Source organism: Nicotiana sylvestris, chromosome 5 (genome assembly GCF_000393655.2).
Source record: "Nicotiana sylvestris chromosome 5, ASM39365v2, whole genome shotgun sequence".
Taxonomy (NCBI): domain Eukaryota; kingdom Viridiplantae; phylum Streptophyta; class Magnoliopsida; order Solanales; family Solanaceae; genus Nicotiana; species Nicotiana sylvestris.
Window position 1 is genome coordinate 169325088 of NC_091061.1, and position 20825 is coordinate 169345912.

The 20825-nt window shown below is 36.4% G+C and overlaps 1 protein-coding gene across 1 annotated transcript in view; it reads right to left on the reverse strand.

Annotated features, from left to right (window-relative positions):
* Positions 1–737: 737 nt before the first annotated feature.
* LOC138869646 (uncharacterized) overlaps positions 738–20825 on the reverse strand; it is a 43651-nt gene continuing 23563 nt past the window's right edge. Inside the window, exons 2-11 of the mRNA XM_070147279.1 lie at positions 5161–5494; positions 4893–5064; positions 4213–4758; positions 3870–4056; positions 2403–2924; positions 1846–2256; positions 1691–1800; positions 1569–1633; positions 1093–1463; positions 738–781 (exon numbers count right to left, since the gene is read on the reverse strand). Coding sequence (XP_070003380.1) covers positions 738–781; positions 1093–1463; positions 1569–1633; positions 1691–1800; positions 1846–2256; positions 2403–2924; positions 3870–4056; positions 4213–4758; positions 4893–5064; positions 5161–5494 — 2762 coding nt within the window. The remainder of the gene's footprint in view (positions 782–1092; positions 1464–1568; positions 1634–1690; positions 1801–1845; positions 2257–2402; positions 2925–3869; positions 4057–4212; positions 4759–4892; positions 5065–5160; positions 5495–20825) is intronic.

Sequence of the window (20825 nt, forward strand, 5' to 3'; positions counted from 1 at the left end):
GAGTTGGATTACTTACTTTACTCCTTGCACCCTGTGTACAAATTTAGGTGCATCTGGTCCCACTACCGAGTGTTGATCTTTCTAGCTCAGGCGAATTCGAAGATTCTCTAGGTAGCTGTTGGCGTTCATAGTCTAGAGCTTCTTCCCTTATCTTACTTCTCTTTGTTTTATATTTGTGTTGAACTCTATAGACTTTCTTTTCTTATTCCGGATTTTTAAATGCTCATGACTAGTGACATCCCGGTATCAGGCTGTATTGGGTTGTATTCCGCAAATTGTTTGTATTGTCACTGCTTACTTTTGAATTTATATCATGTTTAAGACTAAATGCTTATTGTTTAATTGCTTAAAACGGAATTGGAAATGTGTCGGCTGGTCTTGTCTTCGAGAGAGGCGTCATCACCACCGAGTCCGGATTTGGGGTCGTGACAATTTCTAAGCATATTAAGTTACAGGATCTAAATTATTAAATTATGAATAATTAATGAATTTTTCTAAACAAATACATGATTTGAACCAAAGCTACTGGGATCGCCGAACCCGTAGCTAGAACACTGACTCCACCCCTATTTTTAGGTGACAAAGTTAAGAATAATTACACGTATTTTAAGCTATTATAACAGATAAGTACAATGCAAAAGATATGCATCATGTCATTCTAATGGCTGGCTTATGCGTTGAACAAAAGGATTTTAAAAATGGAAGAACATCCCTATGTGGATGGGGGTGTTAGAAGCTCAGAGTGAGCTCATGCAATGGGTTTCAATGGTGGAAACCTTAGCTGTACAGTAGAGAGAAAAAGGAGGAAAAGAATCATCGGACAAGAAACTCTATTTTATTCTGAATCTCATAACCTCTTTATTCCAGAAATAAAAGTATATATACTAGTGCTACAAAGTGGCTATATTTACAACTATAAGAATGGCTAAATAATATATGAACTATATTGCTATGTGTGTGTATTATTATGTGGGCCGTTGGGCCTGGTCTGAAGAAGTTTGGAATGGAGGCCCATTCTGCTCAACACCCCCCCCCTCAAGCTTGGGGGTGATAACACTCCAAGATTTCCTAGAAAATGATAGTGAGATAGACCTGTAAGGGGCTTGGTCATGATATCAGCCAGTTGGTCAGCACTTGCAACATAATGAAGAGAGACCAAACCAGAAGTAACACTATCGCGCAAATAATGACAATCAATCTCGATGTGCTTGGTGCGCTCATGAAACATTGGGTTCTTAGCAATGTGTAGGGTAGCCTGGTTATCACAAAAAATAGGAACAGGGTGAGTAATAGAGACACCAAAATCAGCAAGTAACCTAAGTAACCAGGACACCTCTGCAACTACTTGTCGAAGAGCTCTATATTCAGCCTCAGCAGAAGATAAGGACACAGTTTGTTGTTTCTTGCTCTTCCAAGAAACAGAGCATCCACCAAGAGTGATAAAATAACCAGAGACAGACTTCCTGGACACGATACAAGCTGCCTAGTCTGAATCAGAATAAGCCTTGAGATTAAACTCAACACCAAGAGAGAGGAGAATTCCCATAGCTGGGGCAGCAGATAAATACCTCAGAACATGGATAGCAGCAAGCATGTGAGGGACCTGAGGAGCTTGGAGAAATTGACTAAGATGCTACACTGAGAAGGCAATATCAGGTCTGGTGTGTTGGAGAAAATTCAGTTTGCCAACTATTCTCCTATAAGTACTAGGATCAGATAGGGGCTCCCCCATATCAGTTGAGAGCTTGACAGATCCATCCATAGGAGTGACCATAGAGGAAAACTTTTGGCAATGAAATTCTGAAAGTAAATCAGAGGTAAATTTTTGTTAAGTCATAAGAAAACCAGTATCAACCTTAGTGACTTCCAAACCCAGAAAGTAGTGAATAGACCCTAGATCCTTGATTTTGAACTGAGCATCAAGGAAAGCCTTGACAACATCCAGCTCAAAAATATCATCACCAGCTAGAAGGATGTTATCAATACAAACAACTAAAACTGTGTGAGAACTGCCAGTGGACTTGAGGAAAAGGGAATAGTCATTTTTACTAGGAATGTAGCCTCTACTAAGCAAAGCCTCAGATAGTTTAGAAAACCACTGTTTGGAAGCCTGCTTGAGGCCATATAAAGACATCCTCAGCCTGCAAACCAATGGAGAAGAGGAAGAGGGTGATGTAGAGGAAAGTTGTAAATAGGGAGGGATCTTCATATAAACTTCTTCATGAAGATCACCATGTAAAAAAGCATTGTTGACATCTAGTTGATAGACATTCCAATTCCTTAAAGCAACAATAGTAAGAAGACATTTAATGGTGGTGAACTTGACCACAGGGGAAAAAGTCTCATTGTAATTAATGCCTTCTTTCTGAGTGTCACCCCTTATTATTAATCTGGCCTTATACCTTTCAATGGAACCATTAGACCTTTTTTGATCTTGTAGACCCATTTACAAGGCATAGGCTTCTTGTGAGGGGGAAGGGGAACAATGTCCCAAGTGTGATTTGCATCTAAAGCCTGGAATTCCTTTAACATAGCTTTTTGCCAAGTAGGGTGAGATACAGCCTGTTGATAAAACTGGGTCCCATTCATGTGCAAAGCAGAAGAAGAGACCTTAGAAGCTAGAGAAGTAGAAGCCTTGGAAGCAAGAGATGGACAAACATAATCCCTTAAATGAGCATGAGGATTACTGATCCTGGAGGAATGTCTAGTAGGAATATAAACATAAGGAGCATGGGGCATAGCAGGTGGAGAAGTAGAGGAAGAAGCAGGGATGGAAAGAGGAGCATGAGAAACAGCAGGAGGAGAAGAAGTGGAATAAGGAGGAGCAAAAGTAGAAGAAGGAGCATGAGAAACAACAAGAGGAGAAGGAACGGAAGAAGGAGGAGCAGAAGTAGAAATGGGAGAAGGAGGAAAGTTAGGCAAATCTACAAAAATAGTAGGAGAATAAGGAAAGATTTGTAAAGTAAGAGAGGAATAAGGAAATACATGCTCATGAAATACAACATCTTTTGAATAAAGGATAGTATGATTAGAAAGGGTGAGCAACTTGTGACCTTTCTTGCCACAGGGATAGCCAAGAAAGATGCAAGGCAGTGCTCTTGTTTAAAACTTGTATCTTCCAGATTTAGGTGTGGTGGCATAGCATAAACATCCAAAGGATCTAAGATGATCATATTGAGGAGGATGTCCATGCAATTTTTCATAGGGGGATATGTTGTTCAGAACAATGAAGGGGAATCTATTAATGAGGTATGTGGCTGTGAGAACACATTCACACCAATACTTGGTAGGTAAGTGTTATTGGAAAAGCAAGTCTTTAGAAGTTTCTAAGAGGTGTTTGTGTTTTCTTTCCACAACACCATTCTGTTGAGGAGTATGAGGAATGGTAGTTTGGTGTAGGATGCCTTGAGTAGTAAAGAAGGATTTGCACTCAAAACTAGTTCCTAGTTCAAAAGCATTATCAGACCTGAAAGATTGAACTGAAGTGTGAAATTGAGTTTGAACTATAGAGGTGAAAGGCTTCAGAACAAAAAGAGCATTGCTTTTAGAGGAGAGTAGGTGTGTCCAAGTTACCCTAGTGTAATCATCTACTAGAGTTAGAAAATACTTGAAACCATTGTAAGTTGAGGTGTGATAGGGGCCCCAAATATCAATGTGAACTAACCGAAAAGGGACTGTAGAATGAATGGAACCATCAAGAAAGGGGAGTCTCTGTTGTCTAGCCATGGGACAAATAGGACATATAAAAGGCTGTTTGGAAGAAATTTTATCAGAAATGAAATGAATGAATTTCATCCTATTATAAGGCAAGTGACCCATTATTTGGTGCCAAAAATAATCTATTTTATTGATGTTAGAATGTATATTACAAGAGGGACTGAGGGAAATAGGATCATTAACATAAATAGAACTAGAACATGTAAAAACACTAGAATCAGAAGTAGTACATGGTGAAGGTAAAGTACAAACAAGAGATTGAACATCATCACCAAGATGGAGGAAATACACCCCATTATTAGCTCTACCAATTTCTTGTGGCCTCTTCAGAGAAGGGCCCTGTAAAAAGCATTTAGAAATAGTGAGGACTGTATAACAGCTAAACTGCAAAAGTAGATGGTAAATGGAAATTAAATTGAATTGGAAAGAGGGAACTAGAAGAATATTGTGGAGAATTATATCATATCTAAGGTGCAGAGAACCAGTGGAAACAACCTTCACTTTGTATCCATTGGGTAATGTTATCAAGTAAGGCCTAGCTAGTGGTGTTAAATTGTGAAGTAAGTGTTTGTGAGGAGTCATGTGATTAGTGGCCCCTGAGTCTAGGATCCAAGTGTCTATGGTGAATTGAGATGATGCACAAGCACGAAAGTTCACAGAATTAACTACAGAACTACAGAACAAACCTGCAAAGTTTGCATAAGCAGTGTTTTCTCTAGAACTGACAGAAGATGGGTTGTTGTTGTTGGCTCCATGGTAGATATGAGAATGTTGTAGTAAACTCATAAGATGTTGATATTGTTCTTGAGTAAAACCATGTGAAGAAATGTCAGGAGTTGTGGAACCTTGGGGAGAAGCTGATAGAATACCAGAAGAGGAAGCATCAACATGTACACAAAAGGCTGATCTTTTGTTCTTGTTGAACTTGAAATCAGAGGGAAATTCATGGAGTTTGCAACACTTTTCAATAGTGTGTCCAGGTTTCTTGTAGTACATGAAAGATACAAACTGATTGGATCTCTTTGTCTCAAATTGAATTCTCTGATTAAAAGATCTTTAACCATTATTAGGTGCAGAAGAAGCAGAGAAAGATATAGATTCAGCAGAAAACCTGGAGACTATGCTTTCTCTCTTTGTTTCTCATCATTCTAAAGAATAGAGTAAGCCTTACTGACAGTTGGGAGAGGAGTCATCATAAGAATGTTGCTTTTGACTGTGGAGTACGAATCATTTATCCCAGCAAGGAACCAGAATAGTTTAAGTTCCTCTAGAAATTTAGGAAGGGCTCCACATGAGCAAACAGGTCCGACATAAGCTGTGTTCATCTCATCCCAAAGACTGCGTAGTCTGGTGAAATATGAAGCTATGTTTGAGGTTCCTTGGGAGATAGAACCAATCTCCCTTTAGATTTGGATGAATTTTGACCCATTAGATTGACCAAACCTCTCATTTATATCCAACCATATCTCTCTAGCAGTGTTATACCCTAAGACACTGGTAGCTATTTCTCTAGACAGAGAATTGGTGATCCCAGAAATAACCATGTCGTTACACCTTTCCCAATAGGGGTAATAAGGAGAATCCTCAGCATGTTTATCATGACGGCCATTAATTAGCCCTAATTTGTTTTTGGTAGAAAGAGACACAAGCATGCTTTTCTTCCAAGCCACAAAACCAGTTCCATCAAAAAGAGAGGAGACTAAATAAGTACCAGGACTATCAGAAGGGTGCGCGTAGAAAGGATGTGAGAAATCTAAGGTGAAAGTTGAAAAACCCTCTGATTAATTAACATCATCAATAGACATAGGAAAAACTCAATTTTGATAGCACAGTCACAACAACAAAAATCTATAAGACTAGGATTGATGAAAAATTACAGAAAATTGAAGTTTGAGGAAGATAATATCGGTGTTGTTTCAACAAACCAAAATTAGCAGCAAATCTCTTGATGAGTTGAGAAGACGACCAGTAGAAGAAAACCTCAGCTACTATTTCACCATAGATGAGGTCAGAAACTTGAAATTCCACCAAATAACGAACCTTCTTCGGAAGTTAGGGTTTCTTCGAACTTGTTAAAAACCACAGAATCTAACCTCTAGGTTAGGATCAGAAGAAAGACGAGAACGAACGGAGTTTGTTCACCCGCTCTGATACCATGTTAGAAGCTCAGAGTGAGCTCATACAATGGGTTTCAATGGAGGAAACCCTAGCTTTATAGTAGAGAGAAAAAGGAGGAAAAGAATCATCGGAGAAGAAACTCTATTTTATTCTGAATCTCATAACCTCTTTATTCTAGAAATACAAGTATATATACTAGTGCTACCAAGTGGCTATATTTACAAATATAAGAATGGCTAAAGAATGTGTGAACTATATTTCTATGTGTGTATATTATTATGTGGGTTGTTGGGCCTGGTCTGAAGAAGTCCAAAATGGAGGCCCATTCTGCTCAACAGGGGGGAGTACATGACAGGCTTGGGTACGGTTATTACCAATTAAAGTGGCTACAATTAAAGGATACTCCTTTTAGCTTAATTTATATATAATTGGTAAATATATGCTAAGTAATTAACTATCCACCTAAATTGCGGAAGACCGGGGATCTCACCAAGTGATCTAGCCTAAATAATAGGAAATAAAAGAATTCTTTTTCGGATGGAAAAGAGAACCCAATAGGTTTTGAAAAAGGATTTTAACCCTCAAAACTTGTGCTATAAAAACAAAATATTTTCTACCCAGAGGGAGAGTAGAGGATGGTGGCCGAATTTCAGCCCCTTTTTTCCTAGAAACTTCGCCCATACGGAATTGCTATTTTCGGATATTATTTGGGTAATACTGTACAAGATCGTTGAACGTTCGAGAGTTGTGATCGTGTTGATTGTGGAGATTTTATTGAGTTACTATGGAACTAGAGGCTCACGTCATAGAGGAGCTTTGTTCACATTTCAATAGATAACTTGTAAAACTCTGTATATGCTTGTCACGACCCAAAAATCACAAGTCGTGATGACACTTAACTCAACCCGCTAGGTAAGCTAACTAACATGAAAAATACAATACGACTGAGATAATAAGAAAATAGAGAATAGCTAACTTAACCTTTACAAGTTTACCAAGACTTGGTAGTACGAATCACGAGCTTCTAAGATTTGGAATTTCAAAACTGCTACAAATAAATACACGTTCTGTTTGAAAGTTACATAAATAGATTAGCAATAATACAAACTACCAAGGAGAAGTGGCAGCTATATCCAAACGCACGAACATCTTCCGAATCAGCACCTGATGTCACCAGCAACTCCGCTCTAAAATCTGCACGGAACGTGCAGAAGTGCAGTATCAGTACAACCGACCCCATGTACTGGTAAGTATTTTGTCTAACCTTATCGAGGTAGTGACGAGGCTTTTAGTTGAAAGATTCTTATTGTTATAACCTGTACATTAGACTAACAGTATAGGCAGTTCAAAACATAACAGATAAAAATACCGTATACAACTCTGTGAGACAGTCAACAATTACTAGAAGGAATCATAGTAGAAGATTACAATCTTTCCTGGTATGAGAAATGTATCCAAGATATCAAGTCAAATGGCACGGTAACACCCTTCGTGCTTCTATCTCATCCTCACCATATATAAATAAATTTATGTGATAAATCAATTAGCACAACAATACCCTTCGTGCGTTCAACTCATCCTTCCCAAACATACATATAACAGAACCAACCAGATGACAGAAACACGATAACAGGAATTACAAAGTAGAAAATTCGCAAGTAATAACAATGGACGAGGATATACATGTGGGCAACAGTAAAAGACTAGGCGGAAAGCACGTGAGTAATAACAACCAATGGGAAAACAAAGAGTATCAACTTCAATTAACTAGCAAAGTGAAGGCCTAAGTACAAATATAGCAAACAAGAAGGAAACACATGATCTTTACAAGTTAACAAGTAAGGGCATGAATGGCTAGCATGGTGGAAGGCTTACACTAAGGTGCAACATAATAGATACAACACGAGTATAATTATAAAATCAGAACATAGGCACGATATTCGCAAGTTAAGCAAGTAAAAGACATGGACAATGCAACAACAATGGAGATGAAAGTCAAGTACAGGACAATAATGATAAGTCACACAAAATATGTAAATACAACAATAACATCTCCAGGTAAGGGCACAAACGTATACACGGGAAACAGATATCACATCATAATGCATATCCCTCGTCCTCACCTGCACGGAAACACCCTTCGTGCCATAACCTCACAATAACATACAAGCATAACAATATAAATGAAATGGCACGGCATCATCCTTCTTTCTTTTACTCTCAATGATATGGCACGGCATCACCCGTCGTGCTTTTACTCTCAATAATATGGCACGGCATCACCCTTAATGCTTTACACACTTCCTTACCAAGCATATATAATAGTAACAAATAAGGCAGGAAGCATAACTGACATCAAGGAGAGTATTTTAACGGATATTCCAAACAATTCCCAATTACAACTTTCCAAGTCAACAATAATTCAACAACCCTTAAGAACCGTATTATTCAAATACTTCCACAAATCTCATAAATGATCCACAACACAAGTATAGCGTCTAGCATATAAAGAATATCGGTTGTAGTAATGTAGTAATGATTTCGCATAGAGATGACCGAATTAGACACATCAATGTATTCTTACAATTTCCATCAAGTTTGATCAAATTATAACAAACTAAGTCTTGATATATATCATTAAATATTATGTCCTTAGTATCTAAGAGTCAAGTAAGGTATTAAGCAGAATGTCATAAAATTCTATAAATACAAATATAACATAATCCACCCCCCGAGCATGATTAACCCTGGTACATACATATACGCTCGTCACCTCATATATGTATCGCCCTTGCATGTAGCAAACAATGACACATAGGAGGAAAAATTCCCTCAACAAAGCTAGGCAAAACACTTACCTCGATTCGGCTAACTAAACACTCAACTTAGCCTTTTTCTCTACAAATTCGCCTCCGCTTAACTCAATCTAGCCAAAGACGACTTGAATACACCGCACAATGCAAGAGAAAAAAATTTTAATTAATAAAGCTATGGTTTTTATTCAATTTCTAAAAAGTTAACAAAAGTCAAACCTCGGGCCCGCCCGGTCGAAACTCGGGTCCAATAGTAGGTCTTGACTACCCATAGCCCCACGAGTCCAAATATGTGTTTTGTTTTTAGATTCGAGTCATATTCGACTCTCAAATCTCAATTTTTTATTTTTCAAAACTCTGACAAAATCCCCAAATTTTTCCATAGATTTCTCATGAATTTGATGTTAAATCTTGTACAGAATCATGAAATATAGTTGGAAATTGGTTAAAGACACTTACCCAATATTTTGGTATGAAAATCCCCTCTCAAAATCGCCTCACCTCGAAGCTAGGGTTCAAAAATATGAAAAACTGAAGCAAAAACTCGGAAATTCTAAGCACTTAATAGGTTGCAGATGTCGCATTTGCGAACAAAACTTTGCATTTGCGAATGAACAGTATTTTCACAATTGCCATAAATTGTTGGCAATTGCGGATGAACAGTGTTTTTGCAATTGCCATAAAAAGTTCGCAATTGCTAATGAACAGTATTTTCGCAATTGCCATAAAAGGTTCGCAATTGCAAATGAATAGTATCGCACCAGAATCCACCAAAACCCAAACTTCTCCGAAATGATCCTAAACCACCCTGAAACTCATCCGGAACTTTTCGGACACAAACCATACATAAATTTCAATCATAAAACACGCTACGGACCTTCTCGAGCACTCAAAACACTGAAAAGAGATCGTCTTAACCCGATATTGACCATGGTCAAACTCCCAATTTTTTTAAATTTACTAGACTCTCAACCAATGATCCAAAAATACACCCAAGCCCTCGGGACTCCAAACCAAAAGTGCACACCAGTCTAAAAATATCATACGAACTAGCTCACGTAATCAAATCGCCAAAATAAAACCTAGAACTATGAATTGGACACCAAATCAAATGAAATTTTCAAGAAAGCTTTGAAATCTCTATTTTTACCATCGGAGGTCCGAATCACGTCAAACCGACTCTGTTTCCCATCAAATTTCACAGATAAGTCAAAAATATTATATTGGACCTGTATCGGGCACCAGAGCTAAAATACGGACCCGGTATCAACAATGTCAAACAATCAATCAATTCTTAAAAATATTAGATTTTTTGGACTTTTAGTTTTCAATAAAAAATTCATAATTCAAGCTAGGGACCTCGGAATTCGATTCCGGGCATACGCCCCGATCCCATATTTCAATACGGACCCACCGGACCGTCAAAATACGGGTCCGAATCCATTTACTCAAAACGTTGACCGAAATCAACTAAAATTAACTTTTTAGGCAAAAATTCTTTTTTTAGCATATAAGCCTCCCGAGTCAATACCCGGACTGGGCATGCAAATAAAGGAAGGCTAGATTGAGGCTCTAAAGGCTTCAAAACACAGAGTTTGGCTCTAAATCGCCAAGCGAAGTGTAGATACTCAAAACAACCAGTCGGGTTGTTACAATGCTAGTTGTCTAGATTATATGTGGTTTTGATACTGGGATTGCTTCCGCTACTTATAATAACCCATCAATTCTAATGGCTAGCTAGCTTATGTGTTGAATAGAAGGATTTAAAAAATGGAAGAAATTACATTGTGTATATAAGTAAAATATTAATTTTAGAAGTATAAATTATATATCGAGATTTTTTTTTACTTCTTTCAAGTATGACCACCTCAACTGCGGAAGATCGGGAGCTCACCAAGTGAGACAGCCATTAATCCCCTTAATATTGCATGATTATTGTTTAAGGGCTTTATTTAGTTTATTATCAGGTCGGCCTTTGAAATCTCCTAATGAAGCATTGAATATAACTTAAATCCTTATGATATACTAAAAGTTGATGAATGAGCACTATATTGAGTGAAATGGTCCGTATCAAAATAGCAACTGGATTATAGGCTTTAACATGTCCATCCTCCACGCTACAAACATATACATGGAAGGCCTTGCACTTATACAGGGTCTAAAAATAGCAATACAACAAAACATTAGGCGACTAGTGGTTGAAACAAATTGCAATATCTTAGTTAACATGCTTACTAACGACAATGGTCCGTATTAAAATTTGATTATTGATTGCAGATGGATGCTTACTAGAGCAGGCGAGCCTCAGGTCACTCACGTCTTCAGAGAAGCGAATGGAGTGGCTGACGCTATGGCAAAACATGGAAGCAAATCGAATTTTTTTGGAAATCCTATGTTGTACTTCTCCCCGCCCCCTTTTGTTGTTTCTACTTTTGAACTGGACAAGCTAGGAACTTTGTGTCCTAGGAAAGTTCCAATTTGTAATAACTTTTAAAACAGGGCGGAATAAATATCTTCATTATAAAATAAAAAAAAGAGTGGAATGAAAGAACGGGATGTACAGTAATGCCGGTAATTGCCTTTACCTGTGAAGTTTGCTTATCATTAATTGAAATGGAAGATAAACTATGAAATATTATTGACACAAATATATACATTTAAAGTACTAAACGAATAAACAGCAACAACAACTATGCAAATTACAAAAGAGAAGTAGGTTTTTTTTCAAAGTTAGAGTATTAAAATAATTATACATATATATATATGCCACATCAGCGTGGCCCATCTCTCATCACAAGTCAGGATGGTCTATCGTTTTTATGGCATGATATTTCTATGACTTAACTGAATGCAGAGGCGGAGTTAGGATTTTTAGTTTTTGGATTCTATATTATAATTGAATATTCTTTGGGTTTACATATTGGGTTTTAAAAAGAATTTTTATACACATTTTATTAATACAAATATAGAGTTTGAGCCAAAGTTATTGGGTTTTGCTGAACCAGTAGCTATAACCTATAAGGTCGGCTCCAATCCTATTAGAATCACTTACCAACAAATTGGAGAAGAAAATATCTTTTGAAAATTGCCTCTAGGTCTTCTAGTTTTGAAATTTTTGAAAGGATGGAAAAATCCCGTTTTTGGTTCTGTTTTTAAATTGGGCGTCGGGCATTCTTCGCGTTCGTGAAGGGCCTGCCGCGTTCGCGAAGGGTAGCGACCCAGAAGGCCTACGCGTTTGCGATGGTATTTCCCCTGGCCATCGCGTTCGCGAGCCTGGGCTCGCGTTCGCGTATAACAACCCACTGATCCCTCCCCCAGGTTCATAACACTACGCGTTCGCGTTGAGCTGATCGCATTCGTGAAGGGTAAAGCCCCCATCGCTCCACGTTCGCGACCCATCCTTCGCGTTCGCGAAGAAGAAAACTCACCAGTCTTATTCACTCTTTGTGTTCGCGAGAGTACCTTCGTGAACACGAAGAAGAACATACCAGATATCAGCTGAAGCACAAAAAAATCAAATTTTCTAAGTTTAAAACAACCTGTAGCCTATCTGAAACTCACCCGAGCCCTCGGGGCTCCAAACATGCACACAAGTCCTAAAACATCATACAAACTTGCTCGCGTGATCAAATCGCCAAAATAATACCTAGAACAACGAATTTAACACCAAATCGAATGAAATTTCCAAGAAAGCTCTAAAACTTCTATTTTCATAATCGGACGTCTGAATCACGTCAAACCAACTTCGTTTATCACCAAATTTTACAGACAAGCCTTAAATTATAATGGACCTGTACCGGGCTCCGGAACCAAAATACAAACTCGACAACAACGAGACCAAACATTAACCAAATTTTTAAAACCATTAAATTTTTGGTCTTTCAATTTTCAACAAAAATTCATATCTCGAGCTAGGGACCTCGGAATTCAATTTCGGGCATACGCTCATGTCCCATATTTCAATACGGACCCACCGGGACCGTCAAAACGTGAGTCCGGGTCCGTTTACTCAAAACATTAACCGAAGTCTTCTAAAATTAACTTTTAGGCAAAAATTCTTGTTTTTATCAGTTTTTAGCATATAAGCCTTCCGGAAAAATACTCGGACTGCGCACGCAAATCGAGAAAGGCTAAATTAAGATACTTAAGGCTTTGGAATACAGAATATTTTCAAAAATATAAGATGACCTATTGGGTCATCACAAGTAGTGATGAGGAACAGTCAAGACACTTACTGGATTAAATAACCTGACAAGTATAAGTACAGAAAAACAAAGTATAATATCTATATAAAGACTACGCATAATGACAAAACGATATGATAATTGCAGTAAGAAAAGGAAAGCAGCAACTAACAGCGGAACATCATAATAATAATAGAGTAGGATGAGCAGAACACAGTTTAAATCCAGTGATCACAAATAAAGGACATTCAAATAATAACTTAACAAAAATGTTCGCTTTCACACTATGTTTTAGCTCATAGCCATCATGAGGTACCGAACCTCAGAGTATTCACAATTCACGGGTCCAAATTCTGGAACCATAAACACTTGGAATCATGTGCCCTCATTACAAATTTATAACCATAATGGTGACTCACGTACCAAGAGGATCATTCTCACATAGAAGGCAAGTAACAATGGTGTGTATCAATACTAAACAATATCAAGATCCATCCTCTTAACCGATAAGAGTGCATAACTACGTATATGCTTGTGCAAATATTCTAACATAGATCATGCCAGTTAGTAAGAATATAAAAAGAAACGGACAGCACGTAGAATATTTTCCCGCAATTTCCACAAAAATAGAACTCACATAGGTAGTGCATCACTACACAAATATCAACAACAAGAATTCCCCTAGGCCATCACAAGTCATCACAAATCAATCCCCGATATACCCCACCTTGTCTCTCCACGTGTGCAATAATAAAGTAAGTACTCGTCTTGTCTCGCCACACGTGCAATATAACGTTCCCACCTTGTCTCGCCACATGCGCAATATAACGTTCCCACTTTGTCTCGCTACATGTGCAATATAACGTTCCCACCTTGTCTCGCCACATGCGCAACCTACATATATATATATATATATATATATATATCACGCCTTGTCATGCCGCATGTGCAAATATTAACAGTAACAATAGCACGGCAGAAACCTCATGCAACCCAATAACACTCGCACGGCAGAAACATTGTGCATCCCAATAACAAAAATCGCACGGTAGAAACCTCGTGCATCACAATGACAACCACACGACAGAAACCTCGTGCATCACAACAACAAGTACAACAGTAACAATGACAATAAATACAAGAGTACAACAAGTAAATCAACTCAAGAACTTTCGATCACAAAGAAACGGTAAATCTAGTTCACAAGGAATAATCACAATAGAGAATACTAGGCATAATAAGAACAACTCAATGAGGGAGAAAATAATCTGTAACAATGATCCCACAATATGCAGTTCAACAACAAGGGAACTAACATGAGTCAAATAATTCCAAATAAGGACCTGCCAACTAAGATATAGGATATCTAAACTTCTTTTAAGGTTGGGCAATTACGAAGAAGATACAACAAATTCAATTAAGCATAAGCAGCGGAAAGATAATCATAACCTCAATTAAGACTAAACAATTACAGGATAAGATAATAATAATTTTAAATAAAGACAAGCAGTTATGAAAAGATAGCATGACAATAGAAGTGGTAAAAATCTTCAGTTAAGTCAAATAAGAGTCAAATAGGCAATAAGAGTGAATCATAAAGCAATTATTTCCAATTAAAGCATGTAGAGGTGAAACTAGTAAATATGAAACTCAATCATATCAAGAACAACTTCATACTCAATGAATATAAGGACCTAAGAACCCTAAAAGGCCAACTTTCCACAAATAAGTCCGAGCACGCACTCGTCATCTCGCGTACACGGACTACAATTAGCATAGGAGATTCAAATCTTAAGGGGTAGTTCCCACGCACAAGGTTAGGCAAAATACTTACCTCAAACCAAGCTCAATCAATTAGTAACAATGTCTTTTCCACGAATATCTGACTCTGAATGGCCCAAATCTAGCCAAAAGCAATTCGATACAATCAACACGAGCTAATGGAATCAATTCCATAAGAAAATACTAAGCTTTAAATCAAAAGTCAAAAAGTTAACACAAAAGCCGGGCCCTGGGCCCACATCTCAGAATCGGGTAAAAGTCATAAAATCTGAATACCCATTTAAGCACGAGTCCAACCATACCAAAATTAATCAATTTCGATCACAACTCGATCATCAAATCCCTAATTTATAGTTTATGAAGTTTCTACAATTTTTCCCAAATTTCAATATCAATGTACTAATTAAATGATGAAATCAGTAATATATTCATGTATATTAACCAAAACCAAGTTAGAATCACTTATCCCGATGAATTTCTTGAAAAACCCACGAAAAATCGTCACAAACCGAGCTCTCTAAGTCCAAAAAATGTACCTTATATATGGTACATCCTCTGACCTCCCAATGTGCAGTCCGCACATTTTCAAGTGCGGTCGCACATTTCCAAGTTCTACGGTCACACAAAAATTATGCGGTCACACTTCACAGCCTCTCCACTACCAGGCTTCAATAAATTAGCCATAACTTTCTCTACAGATGTCTGAATGATGACTTCTTTACCTTTCTGGAAGCTAGACACAAATGGATACAATATAAGTTTTTGAATCATCTCCAAATTCCTTGTAGATCAAAAGATATAAGCTTCTGAAGTCGGACCAGCGTACCTGCGGAATCACCAGAAGTGCGGCCGCAGACAAAATTGTGCGGTCCGCACTTTTCCTCTATGGTCCGCACTTTTTCGTCTGCAGCTGCACTTTTTCGTCTGCTACAACACTCAAAAATGTTCCTCAGCACATGAAATTGTGCGGTCCACACTTCCAACATTCCAGAACAACATTAGAGTGCCGAAATGCCCGGACTCGCTTAAAACTCACCCCGAAACACATCCGAGGCCCCCGGCACCTCAACCAAAGATACCATCAAGTCCTAAAACACCATACGAACTTGGTCGAGCCCTCAAATCGTATCAAACAACAACAAAAACATGAATCTCACACCAATTCAAGCTTAATGAACTTCAAACTTGTACGACCGATGCCGAAACCTATCAAATCACATCCAATTGACCCCAAATTTTGCACACAAGTCATATACAAAATCACGGACCTACTCCAACTTCCGGAATTGGAATCGAACCCTGATATCACCAAATTCAACTCTTGATCAAACCTCTCAACCTTCCAAAACTTAAATTTTTTTAACTTTCGCCGAAATGCTTCAAATTACTCTACGGACCTCCAAATCCCAAATCTGGACTCACACCTAAGTCCCAAATCACCATATGAAGCTGTTGAAATCATCCAGAACTCACTCCAGAGCCGTTTGCACGAATTCAAAAATCCCGGTCAACTGTCACCGCTTAAGCTTCCAAAGGTAGAATCCTTCTTCCAATTTGACTTCGAATCATCTGGTAACTGAACTCGACCACTCACGCAAGTCATAACACATAATACGAAGTTGCTCAAGATCTTATGCCGCTGAACGAAGCTTAAATTCTCAAAACGATCGGTCGGGTTGTTACAGCCTGCGTCAGAAACTATTTACATTTGATAGCCGAAAAAGTATATAAAATTTGTATAATTTTTGTATATAACATACATAATTTATATATATACCAAAAAAGCATTTTTTTTTGGTTATTATTTTGAGAGCAGTTATACAGTATTATTTTTCTTTTTATTATTCATTAATCCTTGAACATCTTGTTTTGGGGGGACTAATTCTGTCGTTCTAGACAATAGAACATGGACATGCATATGAAAAACAATGATGAGTAGTGTATTACGTTGATGATACAAATTCTGAATGGTTAAATACAATTACATCCTTGGTATTTAAAGGGTTGGGCTAGCTAGAATAGCCGTTTCATGAATCATGCTTTCGTTACGTATATTAATTGTGCCACGGAGTTAGGCGCTCTCAAAATAATAACCGAAAAAATATATATTTTTTGTATATATATAAATTCCGATTAGGAGTTGATTCTCGTAATCGTTCGAGTTAATGATCAGGAATATAATGCATCCTGAACTTAATGGGTTCTCTTTCGGGGAAGATTTTACTTGGGAATATTCGAAAAATGTCACAAAAAAGTCTCAATTTACCAACATTTAGTCATTAATCATAGACTTATTAAAACTAGTCAAATACATAGTATAAAATTAAAAACTCAAATAAATAATATTCTTTCTCCAAGAATTACACACAAAGATTTTCTTCCATATTTTTAAGCTATTAGCAACATTAGATGCAAGACAGAAAGGAAATTTCATGGATGAGATAGTAAATAAGGTGATGAAATATATACATACATACATATACATACATACATACATACATACATACATACATACATCCATACATACATACATACATACATCCATACATACATACATACATCATACATACATACATCCATATATATATATATATATATATATATATATATATATATATATATATATGTATGTGTGTGTGTGTGTGTGTGTGTGTGGGGGGGGGGTTTGTTAACCTACTACATGGTTGTAGTAGGTTAGTATTGTATACATATTTGAGTTCTCCAAATTATCCTTGTTATTTCATGCCATCACATTAAATGTATGGACATTACATACATACACACATACATACATGTGTGTATATATATATAGGGGGGGAGGAGGGGGGAGGTTGCTAACCTACTACATGGTTGTAGTAGGTTAGTATTGTATACATATTTGAGTTCTCCAAACTATCCTTGTTATTTCATGCCTCCATACATACACACATACATAAATGTGTGTGTATATATATATGGGGGAGGAGGGGGGAGGTTCACATTCAACACACCCAATTCTTTGATGCAATTTCCACTACATTTCAGAAGAACAATTTATCCTCATAATATGTTCTCATTCTATTAACCTAATAGGACATTCAGGCATTGATACAAATTAATAATTGGATATTGAACAATGACTCCTTTAGAGAAATCGACTTAACCGACAGAGGTGGGGATTATTGCTAGTGCACAGAGCGAGGACATGTCCCAGAAAAGATAGAGTTGGATGTGTTTTCTCAATTTCTCAATTGCAGGCACTTTTGTGTTTTCTTTTCATTTTCTTTTTCAATTGGATTTCATCTTTTTCATGATTTTTTTTTCAATTTGCTCTCGCCCAACACTTCTTATCTAACCTTGATTTCAATGGAAAAAGCCAAACATTAATAAATTATAGGATCTGTTAGAACAAAGATATAGAGAATGAAGAAGAATGGATTATTGAAACGGCAAGTTTGGAGCTTGACGAAGAGGACGAGAGATTGCTGGATTTATAGTTGTTCAAAATCGAACCGTAACCGTTAACCAAACCGATGTCTTATTGGCTTATTGGTATCGGTTTATCGGGGTAATGGTTGGTGAACGGATTGAGATTTTATAATTAGCGACTTAATGATTTGGGAGCGGATTACTCAATTTTCTTATCAGATAAACCGTTAACCCGTTGAGAATTTTTATATTTATACTTTTACCTCTATGTTAGTGAAATCATTGGAATTCCTTTTTATTCCATTTTCTCCTTTGTCGAGTAGATTGAATTTTAAAAAGAAAAAATAAACTAAAATCATGTAACCTAGTATTATGCGATGTTATGTAAACATGAAAGCCTGATGCATTCATGTCATATTTCCAGTCTTTTCTATAGTTATTAGGAGCTTTGTTATGTAGCATAATAGGCTTAATTTGTAGGTGGAAGTACTTGTTTTTTGACTCATTTGACAATTGAATACAAATTACAAAGTGTTAACAAATTCTATCATAAAGCAACATATTAGGATTGTTCAAATTTTTTTATTTGATTTATCCGTTAAACCGTCAGATAACCGCTCGATAATTATTAATCCGATACCAATTCACCCGTTATCTTATTGGATGGCTAGCGAATTACTCCCTCCGGTTCAAAATAAGTAATTTTTTGAATGTTTTCACACAGATTAAGAAACCCACCTTTTTGCATTAATTAGCAATGAAATTGACCATGTTAACCTTTACTATCTCACATAAACACTCCTAACACATATTCCAGCATTATTTACTCCAAGGACAATGTAGGAAAAAAATAATTAATTCATTCTTGAAATCTGAAAAAACCACTTATTTTGGACCACAAAAAAAATACCAAAAAATCACTTATTTTGGACCGGAGGGAGTACTATGTTTATAATCTGATAACCAATAAGCCGAACCGTTAAGTATAATTATCCGCCCGATCCGTCCGATAAGCAGCCCTAGCTGGATTGGGGTGTCCTCTTTTGTGAAATGTCAAAATTATCCCCATTATTAATGAAAAGGTGGTGGCATGTAATAAGGGTATTTTGGAGAACTCAAATATGTATACAATGCTAACCTACTACAATTATGTAGTAGGTTAGCAAAACCCCCTCTCTCTCTATATATATATATATATAAGCAAAAAAAAGTTTTTTTTAATGAATATAGTTGAGCTTTATTGAAAACATATAGATGAGTCAATATATAAAATTTGAGAAAGATTTGAGGTCATTTGAACTAATTTGGTATCAAAATTCATATAGACCTTAACTCTGATTATTATAAAGGATGATTTGTACAACTTCTTTTTTTTTTTTTTGTGGAAAGGGCTTATTGTAATAAATGACGGGATTTGATATATGAATGTTTATATATAATAGTATATAAAGATTTTGGAGTGCATGTTTGTAGGTGGTGTGTCACATGGTTACTTTTCAACTTTTCGAGGTTGCTACGACAAGATCTCCAAACCTTGCTCGTTAATTTAATTATTTGCTGAAGTAGAAGTTGGTGAATGTATTTGGATAGTGTTTTAACAAGCTACTCCCTCCGATTCACTTTAATTTATTTTTTATATTTTTTTTTGTGGTTCATAATATTTGATTTTTTTATATATTAACTTTTTTTAAGTTGCCCTTAGAATAAAGAGTCTAGGAGTAATTGTTATATTTCCAATGAACAAATTAAAGTTAATATGGTCGATTTTATTGTTAGTTAATGCTAAAAGGTAGATTCCTTAATATTTTGTAAAAACAACCAAAAAAATCAATTAAAATAGACCGAAAAGAATAGTATATTAACATCATATCACACATAGAGATATTGATAATATAAACATAATTAGTGGTATTTCATAACTAAATAATTAATTTAGATCTGCAGTTGTCTATATACTATAACTTAGAAAAGAATATTTATTATTTGATTCACATCTCTACATAAAAAGTCCAACGCGAGCAATACTTGAAATGATAATCCATAAAAAACACCAAAGTGCGCATATTTTTTCCAACAAGGGCATATTAACTTATTCTTATTCTACGATGATTTTGGAAGAATTTTGTGCACTTCATTTGACATCATTTTTATATGTAAATTGCAATTATTATTATTATTATTTTTATTTTTTTTGTGAAAAAATATAAATAATGTATGGTTTTCTGCTACGTTATGGATCCTGAACTTACAGTTACAAGTTCAAAAGTTAAGGACAATAGGTCCTAAAGTCCTGAACTTAGACTAACAAGCTCAAAAGTTAAGAACAATAGGTCCTGAACTTACAGTTACAAGTTCAAAAGTTAAGGACAATAGGTCCTGAAGTCCTGAACTTAGACTAACAAGCTCAAAAGTTAAGGACAATAGGTCCTGAACTTCTGCTAAGAAGCTCAAAAGTTAAGGACAATAGGTCCTGAACTTACAATTACAAGTTCAAAAATTAAGGACAATAGGTCTTGAAGTCCTGAACTTAGACTAACAAGCTCAAAAGTTAAGGACAATAAGTCCTAAACTTAGGCTAAGAAGCCCAAAAGTTAAGGACAATAGGTCATGAACTTAGACTAACGAGCTCAAAAGTTAAGGACATTTGGTCCCGAACGTACAGTTACAAGTTCAAAAGTTAAGGACATGTAGTCCGGAAGTTAAATTCAAAAGTTAAGGACATGTAGTCTTGAACTTAGAGTTACAAGTTCAAAAGTTAAGGACATGTAGTCCTGAAGTTAAATTCGAAAGTTAAGGATATGAG